At 40.6% G+C, this 14916-nt stretch overlaps 1 protein-coding gene across 4 annotated transcripts in view; it reads left to right on the top strand.

Annotated features, from left to right (window-relative positions):
• Positions 1-12480, top strand: part of LOC121293545 (transcriptional-regulating factor 1) — an 82027-nt gene extending 69547 nt beyond the window's left edge. For all 4 annotated transcript variants that reach the window (XM_041216580.1, XM_041216598.1, XM_041216589.1 and 1 more), the window contains 3 exons: positions 6397-6567; positions 10732-10934; positions 11109-12480. In XM_041216580.1, the coding sequence (XP_041072514.1) occupies positions 6397-6567; positions 10732-10934; positions 11109-11418 (684 nt within the window). In that variant the 3' untranslated portion in view covers positions 11419-12480. The remainder of the gene's footprint in view (positions 1-6396; positions 6568-10731; positions 10935-11108) is intronic.
• The last annotated feature ends 2436 nt before the right edge of the window (positions 12481-14916 follow it).

Raw genomic sequence — 14916 nt, 5'->3', positions numbered from 1 at the left:
GAATTATTCAGCTTTTGAGTTGACACATGGTTATTAAATGTATGTAAGACCAGAATTTGCTAGAGGCTTATCTACGGCACACGCTGTTACAGTTCTTAGGAGGGAGTGATTCGGGTCATTACTTTAAGCCATGGTAAAAGTTGCTGGGACCCTCTCTGCCATTTTGCCATGAGACTCTGCTTAACAGTGAGAATTTCAATTTACTATCTCTGCCTTCTCACCCACCCACACCCCCCCCAATCATAAATTCATTATCCAATTTTCTGGATTAAGGTTACTTTGATGGACACTGTCACAGCCTGAACTAGAATGGCACTGGTGACCTAGCAGTGAAGTACTTTTTTAGGTCCACGATTGATTTCTTTGAACAATGATATCTTTTTATTGTGCTATGCCAATTTATTTAGTTAATACAAAGATAATTATGTCTTGAACCTACTAGCTGGCCAAAAGGTTTCCTGTTAAATGGAATTGAATTTTTAAAAGCCATTTAATACTTGTATTAGTTCACTGATCTCTGGTCCCTTAACAATCTCAGTCTTTAAATTTATCATGGCGTATCGATCCAAATACATGTTTCTTTTCAAAATGTTAATTATATACTTTATCCCATTGATATGGAATCAAATCAGTCAATATTGTTAAGGGAATATATTGTCCTGTTTAGAGTAAGATGGCTATCAGAGACCATGTAGCTTCGATGAATCTAATGGCATAGATATCTGAAAAATAATTAATTACCTCCTACCAGTCCTGCGTTGAATTTTTAATATATTTCCCTGCCAAGCGCAAGACATATGCATTAAAGTGAATTTACCCACCACCATCTGAAAACTATTAAAATTTATATGTCTTATATTAGCTGCAGCCAAATTCCCAGGAACCAATCTAGTGAACCTTCGTTGGACTGCCTTCAATGTTAGTATTTCCTTCCTTAAATATGGAGACCAAAACTACACATTGTACTGCATGTGTGGTCTCACCAAAGCTTTATCCAACTGTAGCAAGACTTCTTTGTTCTTGTATCCCAGTCCCGCTGCAAAAGAGCCTTCATGCCATTTGCCTTCCTAAATTTCTCCCACTACTGATGAACTGGAGGCCAGTCAATTTGTCAAAAAAAGATGAATTAGAATTGCATTTTTGTGCTACGTGGAAAAGCAATGATCTGTTTCTGAATGCTAGTGATTTGATCATGTTAGACATCGCACCAGAGCAAAGTCCTGTGCTAAGCTGATATTTCCAGGAGCAGTTGTTGGATAGTGATCGAATAAAAGTTTTGTCTGATGTGTTTTGTTTTTCTTCCCCCTTTCTACCTCAATTACACTAAATCAAAGTGTAGTACATGACCTAGGTTGAAAAGAGTACGAGAAAAGATGAAGTAAATTAAGAAGTAATAGGCAATCCCAAGCCATTATCAACTAATTTGGCACGTGCCAGGGAAAAACAACCTTTTTTTATTCATTCATGGGACGTGCGTGTCACTGGCTTTATTGCCCATTCTTAATTGCGCTTGAGAAGGTGGTGATGAACTGCCACCTTGAACCGCTGCAGTCCCTGTGGTGTAGGTAAACTCACAGTGTTGTTCGGGAGGGAGTTCCAAGATTTTGACCCAGTGACAGTGAAGGGACGGCGATATATTTCCAAGTTGGCTTTGTGAGTGATTTGGAGGGAAACTTCCAGGTGATGGTGTTCCCATGAGTTTGCTACTCTTGTCCTTCTAGATCATAGCAGTCATGGGTTTGGAAGGTGCTGTCTAAGCAACTATGGTGAGTTCCTGCAGTGCATCTTGTAGATGGTACATACTGCTGCCACTGTGTGTCAGTGGTTTAGGGAGTGAATGTTTGTGGATGGGGTGCCAATCAAGCAGGCTAGTTTGTCCTGGATGGCATGCAGCTTCTTGAGTGTTGTTGGAGCGGCACTCATCCAGGCAAGTGGAGAGTATTCCATCACACTTGTGCCTTGTAGATGGTGGACAGGCTTTGGAATAAGGAGGTGAGTTACTTGCCGCAGGATTCCTAACCTCTGACCTGCTCTTGTCACGACAGTATTTATATGGCTAGTCCAGTTCAGTTTCTGGTCAATGGTTAAACCCCCCCTGCCAGGATGTTGATAGTGAGGGACTCAATGATTGGAGTGTCACTGAATGTCAAGGGGAGATGGTTAGTTTTACTCTTGTTGGAGATGTTCATTGCCTGGCACTTGTATGGCATGAATGTTATTTACCACTTGTCAGCCCAAGCCTGGATATTGTCCAGGTCTTGCTGCATTTGGACATGGATTGCTTCAGTATCTGAGGAGTCATGAATGGTGCTGAACATTGTGCAATCATCAGTGAATATCCCCATTTCTGACCTTATGTTGAAAGGAAGGTCATTGATGAAGCAGCTGAAGATGGCCTAGGGCACTACCTTGAGGAACTCCTGAAGCGATGTCCTGGAACTGAGATGATTAACCTCCAGCAACCACAACCATTTTCCTTTGTGCTAGATATGACTCCAAGCAATGGAGAGTTTTCCCCCTGATTCCCGTTGACTCTGGTTTTGCAAGGGCTCCTTGATGCTGCATTCAGTCAAATGCTGCCTTGAAGTCAAGGGCAGTCACTCTCACCTCACCTTGGAATTCAGCTCTTTTGTCCAATCTTGAACCAAGGCTGCCATGAGGTCAGGAGCTGAGTGGCCCTGCTGGGACCCGAACTGAGCATCAGTGAACAGATCATTTGCTAAGCAAGAGCCACTTGATAGCACTGTTGATGACTCTTTCCATCACTTTATTGATGATCGGGAATGGACTGGTGGGGTGATAATTGGCCAGGTTGGATTTGTCCTGCATTTTGTGCACAGGACATACATGGGCAGTTTTCCACATTGCCTGGTAGATGCTAGTGTTATAGTTGTACTGGAACAGCTTGGCTTGGGGCACTGCAAGTCCTGGAGCACAAGTCTTCAGTACTATTGCCGGAATGTTGTCGAGGCCCAAAGCCTTATCAGTATCCAGTGCCGTCAGTCATTTCTTGATATCCCGTGGAGTGAATCAAATTGGCTGAAGACTGACATCTGTGTTACTCGGGACCTCCAGAGGAGGCAGAGCTGAATCATCCACTTGGTACTTCTGGCAGCTCTGTAGCAGAGCATGTTGTAAATCAATGGATCTAAACAGCCATTATAAAGATAAAAAACAAAAACAGAATTACCTGGAAAAACTCAGCAGGTCTGGCAGCATCAGCGGAGAAGAAAAGAGTTGACCTTTCGAGTCCTCATGACCCTTCGACAGAACTTGAGTGAGTCCAGATAAAGATGTTTTTTTAAGAAAAAGCTTAACTATATACTTGTCAATTTGCTTTCTTTCCCTTTAGAAAGGCACCTTATTTGGAATCTCACTGTAGGATTTTACTGGCAATTATAAATCGTTTTGTACTCTCAACTTGTCATCTGAAATTGGCAGACTGGTACCAGATTTATAAATTACATTTGTATCACAATGAGGTAGAGCTTTGAAATTATTCTAGGAAATCTATTCTGTAGCCACAGAACAGGTTGCTTAGCAGCCTGTCTGCCCATTTGATGACTGACGGTTCCTGCCAGTTTAGATTCTTAGTGGCGCTATGGCATTTGTAACAATTCAGCAGTATCATGTTCCACCTGAAAAGACTGTTTTAATCAATGGTTTCAAGTATTATGCACTTTGATAATTCCCAGGAGCTGAACTTTCTAGCCTTCATCCTATGCTGAGCTACTCTGATAATTGACAAAAGAAGCAGAAAGGAGACCAGATTTTTTTTTAGTGCTGTTATGATCCATAATGCACTCTCTGAAAAGGTTGTGGAAGTTGACATGACTTTCAAAAGGGAATTGGATATAAATTTGAAAAGGCGAAAAAAATGCAAGAGGAAGAATGAGGAGTGGACTAATAAGGCCTCATGATACAGGGGGTAGAGGATTGTTTAGCTAACAGTAAGCAGAAAGTAGGAATAAATGGTTTATTTTCGGGTTGCAAGCTATGTTCCCCGTGGAATGCCACGGGGATCAATGCTGGGGCCTCAACTAGACTCTTTAAATGAGTGGGGAAAACTTTTGCAGATAGAGTATAATGTGGGAAAATGTGAAGTTGTCCACTTCGACAGAAAGAATAGAAAAGCAGTATACTGTTTGAATGGAGACACACTGTACAGTACAGAGGGACCTGGGTGTCCTGGTACATGAATCTCAAAATGTTAGTATGCAGGTACAGCAAGTGACTAGGGAGGCAAATGGAATGTTGATGTTTATTGCAAGGGTTAATAGAGTATAAAAGTAGGGAAGTGTTGCTACTGTTGCACATGGCCTTAGACTGCCTCTGGATCACTGTGTACAGTTTTGGTCTCTTTAATTAGGATATAATTGTATTAGACGCAGTTCAGAGAAGGTTCACATGACTGATTCTTGGGGTGAAAAGGGGCTATCTTATGAGGAAAGGCTGAGTAGGTTGGGTCTATACGCATTGAAGTTTAGAAGAATGAGAGGTGCTTTTATTGAAGCATACAAGATCATCAGGGGACTTGACAGGGTGGATGCTGCGACTATGTTCCGGTCTTGAGGGAGTCTAGAACTAGGGGACACAGCTTAAAAATTAGGGGGTCTCCCATTTAAAACTGGGATGAGAATTGTTTTCTCTTGAGGCTTGTTAGTCCATGGAATTCTCTTCCATGGAGGACAGTAGAGGCTGGGTCATTGAATATATTCAAGACTGAGTTAAATTTTTGTTCAGCAAGGAAGTCTAGGGTTATGGGAAGCACACTGTAAAATGGAATTAAGGCCACAATCAGATCAGCCATGATCTTATCAAATTTCAGAGTAGGCTTGTGGGGCCGAAAGGTCGTCGTCTCCTAATTCTTGTGTTGTTTTGTGTAATTAGATATCTCTTTGAAAGAGCCAGCCTTGGTATGGCATGAATGGCCTCTTTTTGTGCTGTGCTTTCTATGAACCTGTGTATGCATAGGCTAAACATTACATTTAACTGAGAATCAGTAGCTAGGCATGACAACCTGACCTATAGGTTTACAGCAACATAAACAACGATAGTTACATCAACTTTAAAAATAAATGGAAGAGAACCTACCAACCAGTTGTGCTGAAATAAATGGCTAGATTATGTACTTAAAATGCATGTATGTAAACTACAATTACCAACAGATTAATCAAGTGATCAATGATCTACAGCAGTCTGTAGGGTAGTGCTTTCTTTCATCTGTTTTAAAAGTGATGCAATCATTCTTATGTTTACGTATACATAATTAAGTTGATAAAGGCTGAAAGCTGAAGTTTGATACTAATTGAGAGAACTTTGTGATCTCAAGTTATAGTTTACTGTTCCTGGTTTCTTCTCTGCTTTCTTGAAAATACTCTCAGCTACTGAGATATTGGCCCAGGTCTTCTGAGCAGTGGCATTGATAGTCTGGCTGCTGCTACTTTCAAATTCTCCCAACTTGATGCTGCGCATTTTTTCCAGAGTCTTCTGAGCCCAGCTCATGCAGAAATGCACAACACACTGTCCCTTTGGAAGCTGCATCTGAGCAGTGTTGGGGGAAGACAGGGCACCCCTTTTTTGGCGCTAATTGCTGTATGGGAAGTTTAAAGATTCAGTCTTCATGTTAGTGAGTGAGTGAGTGGCTAGGTGGGTGAGGTGGTAGGTGGTTGGTAGGATCAGTGAGGTGGTCAGGTTGGTTGAGGGGGGGGGAGTTGGTGGTGTTGGTGCAGTTGAGTCAGGTCGGTAGGGTGTTTGGGAGGTCAGTTGTGTAGATACCCAGTTGTTAGATGAGGTTTCAATCTGTGTAACATTTCCTGAGTAACTATCCAAATAAGTACCATGGATCTGTCTCTGACATTAGATCAGAGTCGGAGACATTTGTGGAGGATCCTAGGGAACAGGGGAATTGCTCATTGGAAGTTGAAACTTCTTGGACCATTCCCACACAGGTCTGCAAGTCAGGACTTCCATAGGATCCCAATGCATGCCTTCAGTCGTATGTCCGGTCCCTGACGATCCAGAGAACAGAAGATTTGGCCCATAGTTCTATAGGTACTGACAGCCTTCAGGTACTTCACACAAGTGGCTGTTAATCATGCGTGAGATTAGCTTCTTTGAGGGTAACTTGAAGTGAAAGTGGATTAAAGACATCCTCAGTAGCTGAATAAGGGAAATACTAGAAATTCTGCTTAAGTGAATTACTTAAGGGTCAATCCTCCTTTATAATGCTTGTCAAAGGGATATGTGCTGCCATGCCAACATTACTGGGCTACAAATTGATTTTATGCAATCCGGTCTCAAACCTTGATTTCGACTATGGGACTGTATATAACAAAACTCACTGTTCATTCTATGATTACACTAAATTTCCTTATTTCTGCTTCCTTTCTGTAGTTTAGTGATGAAGATGAAGATTTGGAGGATGAGGAGGAAGAAGACAGAAAATCAGATCAAGATGATAATACGGAAATACAGAAGTCCCCCTTGCCACTACAAATGATTACTGTGGAGCAACCAGTTGTTCAGGGACCTACATTCATGTGTGAAATGCCTAATTGTGGTGCAGTAAGTATCAGTTGTTGTCTTCAAGATTTGATCAACAGGATACAGCCCATCTAAATTATACCTTTAGAATAATCATTTGGTAGTACAGAACTTGGCTACTGTTGAAGAAGGACACGTTGTCAAAGCTTTTCATCTTGCACCCGTCAGGACAATTCACAAGAATACCAAATGTAAAGGTAACAACAATTTATACTTCATGAGAAGAGAGTGCTGATTGGTTGACAAGTGGACTCTGATAGAGGCGCAATGTATGTACATATACACACACTATGCCTATTTCAACTAAACAAAATAAGCAACAGCCATTCTCTGGTTCATTCCCCAGGAGAATACCTTAACCAATCGGAGTCAAGCTGCCTGTTTTGAATTTAAACAAACCTTGGCAGTTAACTGCCAGTCATCAGTTAAATGGTGCATTCTCCATGGCAAAACCTCTACCAATCAGAGTCCACTTGCCAACCAGTCAGTACTCTTGAGGTGCAAGTTGTTCTTCCCTTTACATTTGGTATTCTTGAATCTTGACCTGATGAGTGCAAGACGAAAAGCTTTGACATCATCTTTTCCCACCTTTTAGAATGGTTTATATCATAGATTCCCAAACATTTGTGCTAACCCCCTTATGGGAAATTCAGGTGCCATTCACATTTCCTGCCTCCCCCACCTACTTTCTAAGAAATAGTATTTTACAGTCCCCCCCCCCCCCAAAAAGATGGCTGAGTTCAATCCTATTTGTTTCTAAAGCTGGAAGGAAAAACAAGTTCAAAAAGCTCACCCTGCCTTCAGTCATGTAGGAATTGTGTGGTTATAATGGCCAATTACTTGTACAAGGATGGACTAAATAATGAAGAGCCAGCAAGGATTTGCTGAGGGGAAAATCATGTTTGACAAACTTGATGGAATTTTTTGATAAGCTATCAAGGAGGGTGAATGAAGGCAGTGCAGTTGATGTTGTGCAAATGGACTTTCAAAAAGGATTTAATAAATTACCACATATTAGGCTTGTTAGTATAATTGAAGCCCAGGAGATGCTAGGGGCAGTAATAGTATGGATACAAAAGTGGCTAAGGGACTGAGAACAGTTATGACGAATACTTGTTTTTCGGACTGGAGTGAAGTGGCGTTCCCCAAGGTTCAGTACTACGATCGTTGCTGGTTTTGAAATTCATTAATGACTTGGAAGTATAGTAAACACTGAGGAAGCCAATAGACCTCAAGAAAACAGACAGGTTGGTGAAATGGATGGACACATGCCAGATGGATTCCAATGCAAAAAAGTGTGAGGTGATGCATTTTGGTAGAAGAATGAGGAGAGAAAATACATGCTAAATTTTAGAGGGTGCAAGAACAAAGCCACCTGGAGGTTTTTGTGCACAAATTTTTGAAGTTGGCAGGACAGGTTAACAAAGCAACTAATAAAGCATATGAGATTCTAGACTTTATGTATAAAGGCATAGAGTACAAAACCAGAAAGTTATACTTAACCGATATAAAACACTAGCTCAGCCCCAACTAGAGTTTTGTCTATTTCTGGGCAACACGCTTTCTTAAGGACATGAAAGCTTTGAAGAAGGTGCAGAAGACATTCACTAGAATGGTTCCACAGGTGAGGGCTTACAGTTGCATGGATAGACCGGGCAAGCTGTTGTTGTTCTCCTTAGAGCAGAGAAGAGGATACTTGATAGAGGTGTTTAAAAGCATGAAAGGTTTAGAATAGGGTAAATAGAAGTAGTTTCCAGTGGTTGAAGAGTTGATAAACAAATGGCACAGACTTGAGATGATTGGAAAAAGAACCAAAAGCATCATGAGGAAAAACTTATTTTATTCAGGGAGCAGTTAAGATTTGGAATTTACTGCCTGATAGGGTGGTGGATACAGATTTCATACTCGCCATCAAAAGGGAATTAGATAAATACTTGAAAGAGATGATGTTTCCGGGATATGGGGAAAGAACGAGCACGTGAAATATCTGGATTGCTCTTCAGAAGAATCGATGTAAACTTGATGGGTCAAATGGCCTCCTTCTGTACTTTACTATTCTGATTCTATGGCTCAAGAATCTCTACTTTCCAGCAGTATGTCAAGAAATGCCACAGAAATGTCTTTCACTTTAAATAATGCATAGCCAGAGGTACATTATGGGGCAATTTCACTAAGGCATGGGAAGTTTGGATCACCACTTATTACTAGAAGCAGATACAGCAATTCCTCGCTTAATGTTGTAGTTGCATACCTGGAAAGTGCAACTTGAAACAAGGTTAAGTGAATCAGATTTTCCCATTACAACCAATGTAAAAGCTTTAGTTAGGCTCCGTAGGACCTCTGTCATCAGAAAAAAAACATTGAAACATTCAACGCTTAAGTTTAAATCCCGTACATTGCTAAATTAACTTTTAAAATAAATATCAGAATATTAAAAAATTTTTAACTCATTTTACTTACCACTCATACCTCCTGCTCACTATCTCTTCCGCTCCCCGACCCTTCAGTTTGCTGCTGATCGTGCTCCCCCACCCTCTGGCTTGTTGCACATTGTGCTCCTTGACCCTCCTGGTTGCCGTTGACCCTGCAGCTGCCTAACCCTCACTCTGGCCACCTCCTTCTCCCAAACCCTCTGTGAGCGAGGGCTCGAGAGATGAGCAACAGAGGCAGGAAACAACCTCTGGGGTGAGAACAACTTCAATTTGCAGGGTTGCAGAGGTAAGCCATAAGATGGAGAGCCGACAACTGGGAGTCTGAGTGGAAGAGGCCACTCCAAAATGGTGTCGAATCGGGTCATGCAACCCTACATCATACCTGGTGTGAAATGATGTTAAAATGAAACTCCCAACTATAAATATGAATACCCACCCCTTTAACTGAGTGATGTTAAATTGAAATGACTTCAAACAGGCTGACTTAAAGCAAGGACTTACTGTATTGCACCTATCAGAGCTACTTCTATTGGAACAGTAAGCAGTTCAAGGGAAAAAAAGGGACCCAAGAATATTTTTATGTAAGCTTTCCTTAGGCTTAGAAAGCTTAAAATATTTATTGTTGAAATTACTGAAAGTTTGGTTTTACACCTCTGGATAATTTAATACCTCAGTTATATTCCTTTGCACAAAGAAAATGTTCAATTTTTTAAAATCACTATTTGCAACTCTCATACAGAATTTTGGGGGAATGGAACAATGGTATCACCTGCTGGTCAGATCATTATAAAGATCAGTACTTGCAAAGAAAGCTATTAGGAAGAATGTGGTATAATTGTTTCATTACTGCAACACTCTTAATCTCTTACAACAAACAGCATAATACAATGCTCTGTGTTCAAATCTTGCCTGACTATCAGACTGCCAAGCTTCAATAGGGAATGTTATGTTCTGCAATGCTTTGAAAGGAAAAGCAGGTTTTGTTAAGTTGCACTATGCACTACAGGGCCAATAATGTACCTCCTATGCAGCAGCACTGCCACAATGTGGGCGCTTTGTGTGCTGCACACAAATTAATTGACCTCAGCAGATAATTTATGGTCACTGCGTTTGTATAATTTTCTGGTGCTTTGCATTTGTTGCTCATGACATGCTGACTGCCAGGGTCAACACAGGAGCCAACTTTGCAGTTTTTCAGCATGGGTTGGAGTGGACAACCACCATCATAATCGCTGCAAGCTTAAAGAATTTACTCTGTTAAGCATTTGAAGACATTTCAACAGTACTATTTTTGTTCTATAATTTTACTCTACAGGAGTGCTGTTTTTGGGGAAAAATTGGGACATGCTGTGAGCATAACACCAAATAAAGTCTGCTAGTTTTATCTTTGAAAAACATCACACTATTGCTAAAATCTAAAAGACTGTTTTGCCTCCTGGAATATCATGATAACATTTTAATAGTGAATTTTAGACAAAGCATGTTAACATTTAAAATTGTACATATGATGCATGGTAGCATGGAAATTTTCTGCAAGATTTTAAATGGTTACTCCTTAACTTATTAAACCATTTTTCTCTTTTTACTCCAAGTAGTTTATCACAGTGCTCCTCTAAATGAAAGTTTAATGTAATGCATTTAAGACTAAGGCCACAAAATATTAAAGATCTCTTGTTTTGTTGAATTGACTTAAGAGTTCCAGCATAGGATGAGTAAAATGAATTTCTTCTCTTCATCTTCCCCTTTCTTTAAGATATTCAGCTCCAGACAGGCTTTAAACGGCCATGCACGTATTCATGGTGGTTCAAACCAGATCCCAAAGCTGACTTCTGCGGCTAAACTTAAAGTGGGAGGAATTCAGCCTGGTTACACCTCTCTGAAGAACTCTCCTGCACACAGTACAACCAGTGGTGAAACAGATGCTGCTACAATTTTCCCTTGCAAGGAATGTGGAAAGTAAGTTAGACGGCACTTTTTTCCCCCTAAGCCCCCAGAATTTTTTAATCAGCTGTCCATTTGCATAGCTTTGTATTATTTTCTCTTGGTTTCATTCAGATATGGAAAAATAACCATTTCTTTCTTGCATTTTACTGAGTGTACATAGTTCTAAGTGTCAGTTCAATGTTTCAGGATGTTCTACAAGATTAAAAGTAGAAATGCTCACATGAAAACACACAGACAGCAGGAGGAACAGCAGAGACTGAAGGCACAGAAAGCTCTTGAAGTTGGTGAAATAGCGACAATAGCCAGGCCTGCTACTCCAGTAACACATGTGTTACTTCATCCAGATCACATGAGTATGGTAAAGCGACAAATCGAAGTGGAGGATAATGACCTCATTCAGGGTTTAGAAGATGTGATGGAGGAATCAGATGTCATGGATACAGACCTACTTTTAGATGAGGAAGATGGAGAATTTCTCCAGGGTGACGATTTGTAAATCTGTTTATATATTTTATTTTATATAAAGAGTAACCCAATTACAATTAATTAAACAAACTTGCTACTTTTTCTAAGTCATCAGGAAGTCCTAAAACTAGTTCAAATGCAGTGTGCATAAAACATCCCAGGCGAGTTGCACATAGAGAAAACTGCTCTTGACCTGCCTTTTTGTCATTTATACCGTTACACAGGCCACAAAGACCTATGGACTTTTATTTTTCCCTCTCAGCTGCTTGTTAAAAGTTATTTCAAAGCATCGAAACCAAACGGATTTTTTGCTAAAGTGAAAAGATTTGTGTCTTGAGTAAAAGTTTCGGAAATTAAATTGTCTACTTTCCTATAAAATGAAACAAAGCTGTAAATAAGGTTCAAAATTATATATATTTTAAAGGAAATTGTCAAATCTGATTTGTTTACGGATTTATTTAACTGCTGTTCCTTGGTGTTATCTAGCAGGTAGGGTGTAAATACTTTATATCCCAAAACTCTATTATGAAAGCAAAATATTTTTGGAAGTACAAGTGTCAAAATGCCTCAGAAAGAAGATCTTTCACTGGGACTCTCTCCTGTTATTACAATGTTGTACAGATTTATTAAAGCTTTATTTTATTAATTTTGGGGTACCGATAGTGGCCAGATTGCATGCCTTTTACTCCATAATGTAATTTATTTTTTTTAATTGCACTGTTAAGTGTTTTTTTCTAAGGAGTGTATGGAGCCCTTTCCATACATTATCATCTTTCTGCTATAACTGAATGCAGTGTCTTTGTCACGTTATAAATGAAGCACTATGTATAGACCAGTGAATGACTTCACTTTGTGAAATGCTTTTGTTGTATATGCAAAAAAAAACTTCAGGAAGATTTCTGTGCCATCTTCTTGGGAAGACCATGTAATTTTAAAAAAAAAAGGCATCTTTAAAATAAGCAGTATTTTCCTGGGAATTTAATATTCGCGCTCTCAACACAAGTTGTGCTTGAATATGTACCTATGTTTTTTTAAGAAAATGTGATGGGATTGACTGATTTTTTTTGTTCCCTATTAAACTAATCTAAAAAAGTGACTTTTTTTTTATTTTTCTGCCCTCCAGAGTTTCTTAAATAAAAGTTATTTTGAAAGAGTTCCATTATGCAAGAATCTGCTTGCAACCTATTGACTGAAGTTCCTCAAAACTTGAGTATAAAATGACATGCTAGCAGGGTTCCCAGGGTCTTACTCACCCTAAAAGAGGCAATTATCAGACTGATAATGCCAAGATGACAGCTCCTGATACCAGACTTTATAAATATTTCTTCCTTGACTTTGCTAAGTTAACTGTTTCCTTCTTGTGTAAATGCATTGTCTATTTGAGAAATTTCCACCCAGTTCCTTGATCTGGACTGAGTTGATATGGGCTGAAGCAACAATCAAACTAGGTGTCCTTGGCTTGGGGAAGTAAAACATCAGTTGAAATTTCCATTTCCGTTTAATGTCTCCTGCTGGAACATCCGTAAGTGTACATGCATAATTAATTCAGGGTTGGGCCCTTTAATGTTTTCTACTCTTAGATAATTTGCTGACACATGGGTCAAGATATTGCTCATGGGCTTTGGGATCCCAACGTCAGGACCAAAAAGGGGCCCCAAACCCACACTTGCCAGCAGCAAAATTCCCTGAGGTGGCCTCTAAATTGGCTGACTGCGCTTGTTCAATTAAGAAAAGCAGGTGGACCCCAGCCCAATCAGCGGTCCAACAGCTCTGAAGCCACAGCAACCTCACCAGGAGAGATGAGTGTGGCTGAGGCGGACAGGAGATAAAGGGTCAGATTCCCCAAGTACAATTTCCAAGGAGTCAAGTCGACAGGCACCTTGGATCAGAAGCAAAATCCCTTTGTGTTGTTTGTTGAGGCCACAGTGCAGCCTTTTCTGCTGGCGTTCCAGTTCCAAAGGACTGCCACAGGTAGGCTGCCTCTATTGAGCTGGCGGCTGCACATGATGGAGAGCTGTGAGTGCTCTAAATGGTCCCTAATCAGGGCCTTAAATATACAGATTGACTGCCTGCCTCTGTTGAGTGGGCCTACTCCTGCGAAACATCCCAAACAATGCATTGGGGACCTGTCCCATTGGAGCCAAGAAAATTTAATCCTTGCTACCTGGACTAGTATGTAAAAATGGTTGCAATGAGTGAGGTACTGCAGACTGTAGCATTAGATCCTAAGAGTGGTCAGCACATTCAGCAAAGGAAGAGAAAATTGAAGATAGTGATATCTGAAAAACAGATTCATTAGCTGCTTTGTGTTTGATGTATGAGTAATATTACAGAATTCTAGAATGTTTCTTCAAGCAAATTTACATTTACGGGAACATTTCTTCACATACAAACTGAGAAGCATCAGTATACAAAAGAATTAGGTAACAGAAGATATACTTCCTAGAATCCTTTCAGTTGCTGCATCTCCTGATTTAGATGCCAATCAAGGGAGGGTAAAATGCACCAAATCCCTTTGAATGGTCACTTGTTTACACACAATTTTGGTGCAAGTAACTTACTACAGTTGAAAAGTAGCTCATACAATGCTTGTACGTTAAAAGCTTATACATTAAAAATAATGCTATCTACATGAGACAAAAGTTATTTAAGAATGACAGGGAAGGGTTGTATTCTCATCTCCAATTCCTGCAGCATCCAGAGCAAAAGCGAGGGCTGAGATTTTCTCCCAGGCTTCCACCAAAGCTCTTGTAGTGATTGTAAGTAAGACCTTTCATACTATTTTGGGATCATTACAGACAAATCAGCCCTCAGTGCAGGTAATCTTAAGAGGTGGAGCTAATAGTGGTCCTGGTTCAACTCGGTTGTAACAAACTGCTACAAAGTCACAAACAAGGAATGAAACAGGATGGACTACCTGGCATCGACCTAGGCACCAGAAATGACAACGCTAATCACAACCCTGTTGATCCTGCAAAATCCTCCTTACTAACATCTGGGGACTAGTGCCAAAATTGGGAGAGCCGTTTCAGACTAATCAAGCAACAGCCTGACATAGTCATCCTCATGGAATCATACCTTATAGATGGGACAGACCCAGCAGAGGTGGCGGCACAGTGGTATACAGTTGGGAGGAAGTTTCCCTGGGAGTCCTCAACATCATGGCATCAGGTCAAACACGGGCAAGGAAACCACCTGCTGATTACCCTCCCTCAGCTGATGAATCAGGGTGGCAAATGTGCAGAACGTACTCTGGGTGGGGGACTTCAATAGAGTGGCTCAGTAGTACCACTACTGCCCAAGCTAGCCAAGTCCTAAATGACATAGCTGCTAGACTGCGTCTGTGGCAGGTGGTGAGGGAACCAACAAGAGGGAAAAACATACTTGACCTCATCCTCACCAACTTTCCTTTCATCATAAGGTCAGAAGTGAGGATGCTAACTGATTGCACGATGTTCAGCACCATTCGCGAGTCCTCAGATACTGAAGCAGTCCATGTCCAGGCTTGGGGTGACAAGTGGCAAGTAAC

The sequence above is a fragment of the Carcharodon carcharias genome, chromosome 2 (genome assembly GCF_017639515.1).
Source record: "Carcharodon carcharias isolate sCarCar2 chromosome 2, sCarCar2.pri, whole genome shotgun sequence".
NCBI classification, from domain to species: Eukaryota; Metazoa; Chordata; class Chondrichthyes; order Lamniformes; family Lamnidae; genus Carcharodon; species Carcharodon carcharias.
Note: the sequence above shows the minus strand (reverse complement) of the source record. Positions and strands in the feature narration are given on the sequence as shown.